This window comes from Schistocerca gregaria, chromosome 2 (assembly GCF_023897955.1).
Source record: "Schistocerca gregaria isolate iqSchGreg1 chromosome 2, iqSchGreg1.2, whole genome shotgun sequence".
Taxonomy (NCBI): Eukaryota; Metazoa; Arthropoda; class Insecta; order Orthoptera; family Acrididae; genus Schistocerca; species Schistocerca gregaria.
In genome coordinates, this window is record NC_064921.1 from 135,453,060 (window position 1) to 135,467,185 (window position 14,126).

Sequence of the window (14,126 nt, forward strand, 5' to 3'; positions counted from 1 at the left end):
TCTCCCTCTCCCTCACTCCCTCCCTCTCCCTCACTCCCTCCCTCTCCCTCTCCCTCACTCACTCCCACCCACCACCACCCCCTTGATATTGCATTATGTAGTAGTGCACTGAGTCATTCTGTTTCCACACTAGGTGTTGACAATAATACCCAATCATTTTTTCTGCAGTTCTCACAGATGTACAGATCAATATCAGGAAACTGAATTTGTAGAGATGCTTCTGGGGGTCGTTGGTGAGCTATGACAGTTTAGTAATTTCTCATTATTGTGCTTAACAAAACTTTCTCACACTTCATTTACCACCTGTACCACAGACAGAAGCCTGTATGTCACAAAAGTTGCATTCTCTTTTTGTTTAAATATGGAACTGCTTGATTGTGATAGCAGGAATGTAAGTCACATGCACTCAGCAACCATTTGATGACACGGATCCTATGTACACATGAACATTTAAGCATCATCCAAGAAGAAAATACAAAGTTATAAGCATTTTTATCACTATAAATACAAGGGAAACCAGTGTGTTATGGACTCGTGGTAGAGCATAACCCTTCCCCATATGGTTGCAGCATGCCCTGAGTAAAAAGAGGGTCCCAGTATCAGACGCCCAATTGGTATATCTTTCTTAAATAGTCCTTTCATCATCACAGATATAACAACATAGCATTCATCCGAATGTTCCGATGATAGCTTGAGAGCACAACTGTAGTCGTACACAGGATTTTGCTCATCCTGAATGACAGGTGACTTTTTTGTTTTGATCTTCTCATCACCACAGAAGCAACTGATTTTAACGAAAGTATTCCATTTCACTGAAACAAAATTCAATCAAAGTAGTAATATTAGACTAAGTTTCAATTAATATGGTAAATGACACAAAACATTCACAGTTAATTTACATAAACAAAATACTGAAAAATAGTTATCTGGAACATGGAAAATATAAAATTATAAATTCGTGTATTATTTTATGCATATTTTAAAAGTAACATAAAGTCTAACTTTATTTTTGTTTGGTTCTATCATCTCTTATTTTCCAGATACACCATCTGGGAGATAGTCAGTCACTTGGTAAGTAGTTTTAATGCAGTTGCTCAGAATAGTACTCACCGCCAGGACTTGGACAACAAAGTGAGAGAGAAGAAAGAACATAGCTTCTACTCAAAAGATTATACATCAATGCCCCAAGTTAAACGAATATATAAAGCCCATGTTCAGCTTTTTTGGGAAGAGATGATAGGGTTCAGCAAACCATTTCACCTACTATATAGTCATTAGTCCTTCAATTGGTCCAACAGAGTAATATATTTCTCTCTACGTTAAATTTCTCTTTATATTAGAGTACCTGCTACATCAAGTATCCTTAACCATTTGTTCTGCATTTTGCTTACTTAACTTCAACAAACAAAGCACCAGTTGACAACTAACAAAAGAAAAAGTCCAAAAGACATGAGAACTTCAGGGTTTCTTCCTCTGGCAAGAAAGATGAGCTGTTGGAAGGAAGAGGACTGTTCAAAGCTCAGGTACTTAGTGTCTACAACAAGGAACACTGCTGACATTTAATCTCATATTGGTCTCTGCAAGACATTTCATTGGATTAGAATGGAGACAAACTTATCTATGAAATGTATATATTGCATCACAATGTTATTTTATTACATTTTAGTGGCTCAGAGTAATCTGTCCTGAACAGATTTTTTATTCCACAAATTGCAGCATGTCTTGGATTTCTAAACAAATGCTTTTCTTGTGGAGCAATAAACTTATATATAACTCTGAAGCATCACCACTCATGTGCATATGACAGAATGCATTTTCTATTAACTTTTTCAGCTCCCACCAGTTCATTAAAAATGAAACGTTAAATTTCAGAATGATGCAAGCAAGATATTTCTCAAAAATGTCCCTGTATAAGAAAGTGATGACTGCAAAGTCTTGCACCTAGAGGAATAAGAATACTCCTGATTTACAAGTGTTTTCCAGTGTTGTTGACATTAATGTATTTTCGGGTGCTAAGTTGGATTTAAAAAAAAAAAAAAAAAAAAAAAAAAAAAAAAAAAAAAAAAAAAATTAAGAAAAGAAAGAAAGAAAGAAAAAAAGAAAAAGAAAGAAAGAAAAAAAGAAAAAGAAAGAAAGAAAGAAATGGCTCTGAGCACTATGGGACTTAACATCTGAGGTCATCAGTCCCCTAGAACTTAGAACTACTTAAACCTAACAAACCTAAGGACATCACACACATCCATGTCCGAGGCAGAATTCGAACATGCAACCGTAGTGGTCATGCGGTTAGAGACTGAAGCGCCTAGAAACGTTCAGCCACACCGGCCGGCCTGGATTATAGAGTCCATTTTTATGCACATTATATTGATGACTGCTTCCAATGGAACATTCCCAGGTATAAATAAACAATCTTCATGGAACTTGGTGTGTACATAGAAGAGTCAATTTATGCAATATTTTGCCCAATTTCACTGTTAAGTGGTAAAACACACCCTAAAATGTAATTTGGCATATTAAGTTTAGACGCAACACAGTGGAACTTCGATTTTACATTCTCTGATTTTAAATTTTTTGTAATTCCACACCATACATTTGTAGCACCTGTGAAAAATCCATAAGATTAATGCTAAAAATGCCCTGATTTTACATTTCTTCCTAGTAAGATTTACCTCAGTTCTAACTTCTTAGTTGACGTCTCGCTTGATTTTGTCCCATTTTCTTCCTATTGACATTTGATATGACTAAATGAGTTATTATGTGACACAAAAGATAGATGTTTTCACCATGGATGATGGTGGAGTTACGGGAGTATTTTAGGCCATTGTGGAGAGGGAAGATGTGAGAGGGAAAATGCTCACGTAGTCCACAATCAATGTTGCAAACACGACTTTCAATATTTAGCTTAAAGTGCAATTATGATACAGCTACTGCCAGGTTGCAGTAGTAATTGAAAAACAAGACAGTCAGTGCGAAGTGTTCCAGACTGAGCCAATACTTGGTGAAGGGGGTCAGCCATCACCTCCTCTTGTGCCACTTATAACTCAGTCTCATCTTTTTGCATGTATTTACAATATACTGTATTCAGCAACAATACCAACTGTCAAACTTTTAAATTCAAACACTAAATCTCACGGAATATGTTTGGTCATAATTGAGGAATAGTCACCCATTTCTGACTAACGAACTCTTATTGACTGGCAACTTGTTAAATCACCAAATAGCCAGCACAGCCACCACACTAACATACGTAAAATGAGCTTGCCTACTGTATGTGTGGAAAGTGGGAATGTCTCTCCAACAAGAAGTGCAGATAGGGGTGAAAGCATTTTGTGAAGTGCTGAAAATATACTTTTCATGCAAATGGTGTGCCTTTGATGTAATAGGTAATGTTAGTGACCAGTCTGGAGTAGGTGGTGGTAGGAAGATGTATGGGACAGGTCTTGCATCTAGATCTATTACAGGGGTATGAGCCATGAAGTAAGGATTGGGAGCAGGGGTTGTGTAAGGATGGACAAGTATATTGTGTAGGTTCAGTGGACAGCGGTATACCATGGTAGGAGGGGTGGGAAGGATAGTGAGTAGGACATTTCTCATTTCAGAGCATGACAAAAGGTAATCAAAACCCTGGCAGAAAATGTAATTCAGTTGCTCCAGTCCCAGATGGTACTGAGTTACGAGGGGAATGCTCCTCTGTGGCCGGACTGTGGGACTTTGGGAGATAAGGCCCAGGAGATTTGTTTTTGTACAAGGATGGGAGAATAATTACGGTCAGTGAAGGCTTCAGTGAGACCCTCAGTATATTTAGAGAGGGACTGCTCATCACTGCAGATGCGACTACCATGGGTAGCTAGGCTACATGGAAGGGACTTCTTTGTATGAAGCGGATGGAATTGCTGGTGGTTAGTAGGTTTGATATGGATGGAGGTACTGATGTAGCCATCTCTGAGGTGGACGTCAACTTCCAGGAAGGTGGCTTGTTGGGTTGAGTAGGACCAGGTGAAGCAAATGGGGGAGAAGTTGTTGAGGTTCTGGAGGAAAGTGAATAAGGTGTCCTCACCTTTAATCCAGATATCAAAGATGTCATCAATGAATCTGAACCAGGTGAGGGGTTTAGGATTCTAGGTTTTTATGAAGGATTCCTCTAGATGGCCCATGATTATCTTAGCATAGGATGGTGTCATGGGGGTGCCCATAGCCGTACCACGGATTTGTTTGTAGGTAATGCCTTCAAAGGAGAAATAATTGTGGGTGAGGATATAGTAGGTCATGGAGGCTAGGAAGGAGGTTGTTGGTTTGGAATCCATAGGGCATCTGGAAAGGTAGTGCTTGATAGCAGTAAGGCCATGGGCATTAGGAATGCCAGTGTACAGGGAGGTGGCATCAACAGTGGCGACCACAGCACCGTGTGGTAAAGGGTAAGGAACTGTGGAGAGTCAGTTGAGGAAATGGTTGGTATCTTTTATATAGGAGGATAAGTTCTGGGTAATACGTTGAAGGCAGAGATTCTCTCAGTGGGGGCACAGTAACCGGCCACAATGGGGCATCCTGGATGGCTGGGTTTATGGACTTTAGGAAGCATGTAGAAGGTGGGAGTACGGGGAGTGGTAGGGGTAAGTAGAGAGATGGACTCTGGGGAGAGGTTCTGGGATGTGCCTAAGGATTTGAGTAGTGACTCAGCTGGATTGCTGGAATGGGATCACTGTGGCATGGTTTGTAGGAGAAAGTATCTGATAGCTGACGGAGTCCTTCTGCCACGTAATCCTTGCAGTTCAAAACAACGGTGGTGGAGCCTTTGTCTGCAGGTAGGATTATAAGATTGGGATTAGTTTTTAGATGGTGGACTGTGCTTCTTTCTGCAGGTGTAAGGTTAGTATGCATGTTGAGGGATTTGGGAAATGATGGTGAGGCAAGGTTCTAGGATAAGAAATTCTGGAAAGTTAATAGGGGGTGGTTTGGAGGCAGTGGGGGTGGATCACGGTTGGATGGAAGAGTGAACTGAGTTAGGCAAGGTTAAATGTTGGTTTTTCGTTGAGTCTGATTGGTCAGGTTGGTGGCGGAAAAGTGTTTCCACTGTAGGGATCGGGAGAAAGAGAGAAGGTCTTTAACTGGTCCCGCATGGTTGAATTTGGGACTGGGGCAAAAGGTGCGGCCTTTGGAAAGCCATGACATAAATGGCCAAGTTTCATCAACAAAAATTGTGTTTTTGTGTCTCACTATGATGTAGCCAGAATAATGGCTAATGGTGAGGGAAGGAAGGCAGGGGGATAGGAAAAAAGGGAAAAAAAACATACAGTTTTCACACACCAGATTATCCATTAACAGACCTCTATTTTCCTTTTAAAACATATAGATCACTTTCACCAGTATCTAAAGTTTCTGTAGCAGTTCTGACATTCCATAACAAGATGAAAAGTTAGCTTGACTGTTTCCATCTTTATATGCTCTCATATCCATCAACTTGAAACACAGCAGGTGATATTCTGATTACTTTGATTAGTTGTACTCCACATAGTATGTTTTCTGGTGGCTGTAAGAATTAATCATCACAAGTCTTCTAATCTTTCTTTACTCTCTCTCAGAATAGGTGGTCTTTTTAATAAATGATCATAAGTTAAATCTTACTTCCACAAAGTTTTTGGATATAAGAATGAGACTGACTTCTACTGTGAGATTGCAACATCAGTACAGAGATAAAAAGGTTCAATGTTGGAACACGTGAGGCAATACTGAACCTACGACTCATCTTAGAAGCTAGATTAAGGAACGACAAACCTACGTTTCTAGCATTTGTAGACTTAGAGAAAGGTTTTGACAATGTTGACTGGAATACTCTCTTTCAAATTAATATCCCCCCCCCCCCCTGAACCAAGGAACTTACCGTTGGTGGGGAGGCTTGCATGCCTCAGCGATACAGATAGCCCTACCGTAGATGCAACCACAACGGAGGGTTATCTGTTGAGAGGCCAGACAAACGTGTGGTTCCTGAAGAGGGGCAGCAGCCTTTTCAGTAGTTGTAAAGGCAACAGTCTGATGATTGGCTGATCTGGCCTTGTAACACTAACCAAAATGGCCTTGCTGTGCTGATACTGCGAACGACTGAAAGCAAGGGGAAACTACTGCAGTAATTTTTCCCGAGGACATGCAGCTTTACTGTATGATTAAATGATGATGGCGTGCTCTTGGGTAAAAGATTCCGGAGGTAAAATAGTCCTCCATTCGGATCTCTGGGCGGGGACCACTCAAGAGGATGTCGTTATCAGGAGAAAGAAAACTGGCGTTCCACGGATCGGAGCGTGGAATGTCAGATCCCTTAATTGGGCAGGTAGGTTAGAAAATTTAAAAAGGGAAATGGATAGGTTAAAGTTAGATATAGTGGGAATAAGTGAAGTTTGGTGGCAGGAAGAACAGGACTTCTGGTCAGGTGACTACAGGGTTATAAACACAAAATCAAATAGGGGTAATGCAGGAGTAGGTTTAGTAATGAATAGGAAAATAGGAATACGAGTAAGCTACTACAAACAGCATAGTGAACGCATTATTGTGGCCAAGATAGATACAAAGCCCATGCCTACTACAGTAGTACAAGTTAACATGCCAACTAACTCTGCAGATGACGAAGAAATTGAAGAAATGTATGATGAAATAAAAGAAATTATTCAGATAGTGAAGGGTGACGAAAATTTAACTGTCATGTGTGACTGAAATTCGGTAGTAGGAAAAGGGAGAGAGGGAAACGTAGTATGTAAATATGGATTGGGGCTAAGAAGTGAAAGAGGAAGCCACCTGGTAGAATTTTGCACAGAGCACAACTTAATCATAGCTAACACTTGGTTCAAAAATCATAAAAGAAGGCTGTACACATGGAAGAAGCCTGGAGATACTGATAGGTTTCAGATAGATTATTTAATGGTAAGACAGAGATTTAGGAACCAGGTTTTAAATTGTAAGACATTTCCAGGGGCAGATGTGGACTCTGACCACAATCTATTAGTAATTACCTGTAGATTAAAACTGAAGAAACTGCAAAAAGATGGGAATTTAAGGAGATGGGACCTGGATAAACTGAAAGAACCAGAGGTTGTATAGAGTTTCAGGAAGAGCATAAGGAAACAATTGACAAGAATGGGGGAAAGAAATACAGTAGAAGAATGGGTAGCTTTGAGGGATGAAGTAGTGAAGGCAGCAGAGGATCAAGTAGGTAAAAAGACGAGGGCTAGTATAAATCCTTGGGTAACAAAAGATATACAGAATTTAATTGATGAAAGGAGAAAATATAAAAACATAAAAAAATGAAGCAGACAAAAAGGAATATAAACGTCTCAAAAATGAGATCAACAGGAAGTGCAAAATGGCCAAGCAGGGATGGCTAGAGAACAAATGTAAGGATGTAGAGGCTTATCTCACTAGGGGTAAGATAGATACAGCCTACAGGAAAATTAGAGAGAGCTTTGGAGGAAAGAGAACCACTTGTATGAAAATCAAGAGCTCAGATGGAAACCCAGTTCTAAGCAAAGATGAGAAAGCAGAAAGGTGGAAGGAGTATATAGAAGGTCTATACAAGGGTGATGTACTTGAGGACAATATTATGAAAATGGAAGAGGATGTAGATGAATATGAAATGGGAGATACAATACTGCGTGAAGAGTTTGATAGAGCACTAAAAGACCTGAGTCAAAACAAGGCCCCAGGAGTAGAAGACATTCCATTGGAACTACTGATGGCCTTAGGAGAGCCAGTCCTGACAAAACTCCACCATCAGGTGAGCAAGATGTATGAAACAGGCGAAATACCCTCAGACTTCAAGAAGAATATAATAATTCCAATCCCAAAGAATGCGGTGTTGACAGACGTAAAAATTACCGAACTATCAGTTTAATAAGTCACAGCTGCAAAATACTAACGCGAATCCTTTACAGAAGAATGGAAAAACTAGTAGAAGCCGACCTCGGGGATAATCAGTTTGGATTCCGTGGAATGTTGGAACACGTGAGGCAATACTAACCCTACAACTCATCTTAGAAGCTAGATTAAGGAAGGGCAAACCTACGTTTCTAGCATTTGTAGACTTAGAGAAAGCTTTTGCCAATGTTGACTGGAATACTCTCATTCAAATTCTGAAAGTGGCAGGGGTAAAATACAGGGAGTAAAAGGCTATTTACAATTTGTACAGAAAACAGATGGCAGTTATAAGAATCGAGGGGCATGAAAGGGAAGCAGTGGTTGGGAAGGGACTGAGACAGGGTTGTAGCCTATCCCCAATGTTATTCAATCTGTATATTGAGCAAGCAGTGAAGGAAACAAAAGAAAAATTCAGAGTAGGTATTAAAATCCATGGAGAAGAAATAAAAACTTCGAGGTTCGCCGATGACATTATAATTCTGTCAGAGACAGCAAAGGACTTGGAAGAGCAGTTGAACGGAATGGATAGTGTCTTGAAAGGAGAATATAAGATGAACATCAACAAAAGCAAAACGAGGATAATGGAATGTAGTCAAATTAAGTCGGGTGATGCTGAGGGAATTAGATTAGGAAATGAGACACTTAAAATAGTAAAGAAGTTTTGCTATTTGGGGAGCAAAATAACTGATGATGGTTGAAGTAGAGAGGATATAAAATGTAGACTGGCAATGGCAAGGAAAGCGTTTCTGAAGAACAGAAATTTGTTAACATTTAGTATAGATTTAAGTGTCAGGACGTCATTTCTGAAAGTAATTGTATGGAGTGTAGCCATGTACGGAAGTGAAACATGGACGATAAATAGTTTGGAGAAGAAGATAATAGAAGCTTTTGAAATGTGGTGCTACAGAAGAATGCTGAAGATCAGATGGGTAGATCACATAACTAATGAGGAAGGACTGAATAGAATTGGGGAGAAGAGGAGTTTGTGGCACAACTTGACTAGAAGAAGGGATAGGTTGGTAGAACATGTTCTGAGGCATCAAGGTATCACCAATTTAGTATTGGAGGGCAGCATGGAGGGTAAAAATCGTAGAGGAAGACTAAGAGATGAATACACTAAGCAGATTCAGAAGGGTGTAGGTTGCGGTAGGTACTGGGAAATGAAGAGGCTTGCACAGGATAGAGTAGCATGGAAAGCTGCATCAAACCAGTCTCAGGACAGAAGACCACAACAACAACATTAATATTATCTGATAAAAATGAATTAATCAAAGAAATAGGCTACTATATGGAAATGATGATCGTATGGCGTCACTGGCTGGGAGTTCACAAGTGGGAAGTTCGGCCGCCAAGTGCAAGTCTTATTGAGTGCGATGCCACATTGGGCGACATGTGCGTCAACAATGGGGGTAAAATGACGATGAGGACAACAAAACACTCAGCCCCTGAAGGGAGAAAATCTCCCATCCCAGCCGGGAATCAAACCAGGGACCCCGTCAGTGGCATTCCAATGTGCTGACCTTTCAGCTAATGGGGTGGACGGTTACTGGATTCAATCATATTAAGTTTAGCCCATGTGTTCTCAATGATGTTCCCATCAGCCTCTTCACCCTCAAGCATGCTTGCCTATGTATAAAGTGCACGAACCACAAATAACATTGTCTTCTATCATTCCATTGTTGTTTTAAAATAGCAAACCCATACCCTTTCCCTCATTGTTTTAGCTAACACAGTGAAAACTTGTGTTGTCGTATGTCCAAATGAGCAGCAATCATATAAAATAAACATCAAGAAATATGAGAAAAAATTTATGTTCCATGCAAGAAAATGCCCCAGATTCCAATCAGGCAGCACAATCTCACAGTGAGGCGGTTGTCTACAAGGTAACTGGTAACTGAGTAAGCGTTTGGCTCAGATCTGATGCAACTGCACTGTTTAGTGCTTCAAATTGGTCATTACTAGGGATTAACAACTATATGCGGCAACAGAGTGATACAATGAAAGTTTATTTTATCGTTGTTTAATTAAACAGTGATTTAGCTCATACAGGTATAATGTAGGTTTACTTTATTTTTGTTTAATTAAACTATGAGGAAACAGTGATTTTGGTCACATAAAGACCACTGTTTTTCACACATGTATGAAGTACACCACACGCCCACTCATATTATAAAAATTAGTGTGCCTGCTTGAGGGTTAAGAAGAGCCAGGTCTAGAACAACTGTTACATATCGGAAGTCTCATAATTTATTGCTTGGAAGCTAGAAAGTTAAATAAAGAACCAAAACAAAAAATTTGCAAATTTATGTTACGAAATCTTTCCTCAGTAGAAAGTTGCTCTCCACAACAACCAGCATGAACTATAGAAACAGATTACACAATTGGTCGTATTAACTAAAGCTTATGGAAGGACTTCTGATTTACAACTATTGAATGTTATGACAGAAAGATTATTCCAATACATAATACAGGATATGGCTTTTCTTATTTAAAAATGCCACAATTCATTAATTCCAGTAAAACTGTCTATAGACTAGTTATATCTAAAGTTTAGGCTCTCACCTACCATTAAATATCATTACAAGAAAGACTTTACCTGTTGCTTTATTATTTTTTACAATGTGTGATCGTGAAAGACTTTTAGCTTTCTTCACATGAACTATAAGCTGCTGATCATTGCTTTGGTATGACATGGAGACCATCATGTTTCCAAGATTCCGGTGTTGCTGGAAAGGAGGACAGCAGATTTTATAATGACACGAACACTACACATACTCAAAATAAACAGCATCAATCTATACATTCATATGAAACTATGAAACTTAAGAATTTGGAAACTTCTCCATATGTTTTCTTTTCTACTAAAATTTCTTCACTTTTTTTATTCTATAGTAAAGACACACAAAATGCATAAAATGCATATAAGTGTTCCAGAACATTATTTAGGTTAATGTCAGTAAGTTAAGTGATCCTAGTGAACTTCCTGATGTCAAATATGCAGTTAATTCCACTAGAAGCTTAATTAATTAAACGTTATGGCTAAGTGATGTTTCAACCACAGTATGCCATGGAAAAAACATTTTGAACCAATTCATACATTCCAAGCTACTGTTATCACTCGTTCAAAAGCAGGCACTCTTCTCTTTCCAGAAAACTATTTTGAATTACTTGAAACTAATTAATTTCTAATATAACTGGAATTGAAAGTTTGAAGACTCATGATTTTGATTGCCTATTTTGCATCAATACTTACAAGATTCTGAATTTTGATGTTATATTTCTGTTGTTCTATTGTTTTCTGGATTAGGCAATGCCACTTATTAATTAATTAAGTCACTAATAAAGATTTTGAAAAATATGGATTGATTTCAAGATGGATGCCATTCTCATAAGTAGGGGATTGCAGACAACAGAAGCATTATAAGGCTCCGTATACTTTTATGATTTATTAACATTCAACATTTACATAAAGCAGGTAATAGTACAGTCTTATAGTTCATATAACATAGCAAAGTCTAAAATAGACAATTTTCAAAACAATTAAATAGTTTCAGAAATAGTCTTACCTTTATTTGCCATTGACCATATATACCTGTACAACAGAATAGGATGTAATACATAGTACAGTTTTCATATATTTCATTGCACACACAGTTACAGACATTTAGCATAATTTTAAGTTTTATCATATGTTCGCAATCTATACACTAAAAAATCTTTTCATGTTATAAAATGGATTTTCAGTCAAGATCTATCATGCTGAGGGTGATAATTTCTTTAAAAAATTTAGGGAGCTGAGTATGGGGGAGTTAGTTGCTTTTACCAATCTATGTCTTGGAGCATCCATTTTCATTTTTGTCCTCATGTTGTGCTGGGGTATATCTCCTCTTATTTGAAATTCGTTTGCATTCAGTTTAATGTATAGTGACATATATGTACAGATTTACAATAGTAAGTATATTAAGGTTTCTAAACACAGATTGACGAAATCTCTTTAACCAGCCCTACACATTTATGACTTTTGTTATTTTCAATACGTCACATACATGTGCAGAGTACACAACAGGCCAATCTTACATATTCTGGAGTAGCTGTATTGTGTGTGCTATGTACATCATGAGACACTGAAACATCATAGGTATGTTCATTACTTGGTGTACTCATTGATAATGCTAACAAAAATAACAGTTTCACTTACTGCCACTAGGTGAAAATATGGCACTGTAAGCAGTGAGAATGTGGTTCAGGTGCAGGAAAACTGGAGAAATGATCAAACATTTGGGAACAGTGGTTCTGGCACATTTATTAGAATATGGTCACAAACTACAACATTCGATATGGTCTCCTTGCTCAGCAACATTCTGCATCGGTAACACAGCATGGTCAACAGCTGCTCACAACATATCTGGTGCGACCAGACCAATATGTCATTGTACACAATCCTTCAGATCAGGAAGAGTCCGGATACAGCTCTAATAGACATGGTCTATCGGATATTTCCACAACCAGATTTCACATGGATTTAGGTCAGGGGATCTGTAAGGCCACACATCTCAAAATTGCCTCAAGATGATGCAGTCATTACTGAAGGTTTCACAAAGCAAATCTTTCACTGGCAGGTGTGTGTGGTGCCCCATCTTGCATGAGAATAATAGTGTGGACACACTTGCATTCCTGCAAAGCTCCTGCAAAGGACCTCCTTGTGCAATAAATGATTCTCACAAAGCTGGAATCACGTATTGCACAAGGAGGTCCTTCTAATTTGCAGATATCACTGTGCACCTAACAGGTTCTCCTCAAAGAACGAGTGAGCTTGTGAAACCACACCACAAGTCACATAAGCTGAGTGCAGTGAATATTCCTGCACAATATGTCGCTTACAAGGGTTAGTAGAATCCCATGTTCTGTGCATTCACAGCACCGTGCAGACTAAAATGTGCTTCATATGTCCAAAGAATACTCCCCATCCCCATGTCATCCATTTCCATCCATGCCTTTCTTGGGGATTCGTAACTGCACATTCTGAATCCTGTGTATCACAAAATATTTGAATTGGTGGTCATGGGGGAGATAATTCTCATGGCACTAGCTCCAGAATTTGAAGCATATGCTGCAGAGTCAGTAAAAGCTATAGCAACTTCTTCATCAACTGCCATGGGAATAGGGTTCCTCCCTCTCCCTGCTGCACCATCTAATTCAACTGTTTCTTCAAATTTCTTGGTCATATTCTTTAGTCCATCTATTGGTATAGGGTCTCTTCACAGCTGTTTCTTTTGGTGATATCCCCACAATGGAGTTCTGCTACTGCTCCCATTCTGATAAAACAACTTTAGCAGCAGTGAATGGTCTTTACTTCTCAACAGCCATTTGGTTTGTACAGAAAATTTCAACCTTATTACACTTTACACTAACAGTCACTTCACAAAAGAAATCAACGTGCACCACTGAGTGACAAATAACATACTGTTGTCAGAGCAGGAAACATTTCACATACCAATAGCTTACAGCACCATGTTTTCACTTGGCGTAGAAACTGGAACCATTATTTTTTCAGCATACTCTGTGAGTACACTGGTTAATTAAAGTACATACAATGTTTCACCAGCCTGCATTGTATGCAGCCCACACTGCACCACTTGAAACACCTTCAGTTTAATTATAATCACCTGGTATAACTGATATGTTCTCCCCAGGTCAATATGGAATCCTCAAATATTAAACATTCTATCTTCTGTATTATTAGGTAGTCCTAAAAGAAGATGATGGGTCCTGTCAGGGTTACACAGAAGTTCATTACAGGAGAACCATTTCACTACAGCATCTAGTGGTTGCAGTGACATTTGTTGTAATACTGAGCTGTCCTGATGAGGTGTAATTATTGTTGTGTCATTGTGGCAAATCACTTTTTGACGAACATGATGCAGCAAATTGTTGACTGCAATTATGAAAAAGAATGATGCAAGAAATGCAGTATCCCAGTATTAACAATTTTCATCAAAGAATGTTTCTCACCATGGCATACTGCTTTCTGTTACTCAAATATGAAGCTATTACTTTTATTGATGTATTATTTACCCTATAAAATTCAAGCTTCTCAAGCTTTACTTAGGTAACAAAGAACAAGTGAAGCATTATTCTTATTTTCAAAATCAGTGATTATTGGTTTACAGTGTTAAGAACTGCTGAAGTGGTACTTTTTCTCCATCTTTAACCAAACTGGCTGTCAG

The 14,126-nt window shown here is 38.7% G+C and overlaps 1 protein-coding gene across 3 annotated transcripts in view; it reads right to left on the reverse strand.

The window, feature by feature from the left end:
• Window positions 1-432: 432 nt before the first annotated feature.
• LOC126336516 (synaptotagmin-15-like) overlaps window positions 433-14,126 on the reverse strand; it is a 229,670-nt gene continuing 215,976 nt past the window's right edge. For all 3 annotated transcript variants that reach the window (XM_050000297.1, XM_050000298.1, XM_050000299.1), the window contains exons 8-9: window positions 10,496-10,625; window positions 433-812 (exon numbers count right to left, since the gene is read on the reverse strand). In XM_050000297.1, the coding sequence (XP_049856254.1) occupies window positions 499-812; window positions 10,496-10,625 (444 nt within the window). In that variant the 3' untranslated portion in view covers window positions 433-498. The remainder of the gene's footprint in view (window positions 813-10,495; window positions 10,626-14,126) is intronic.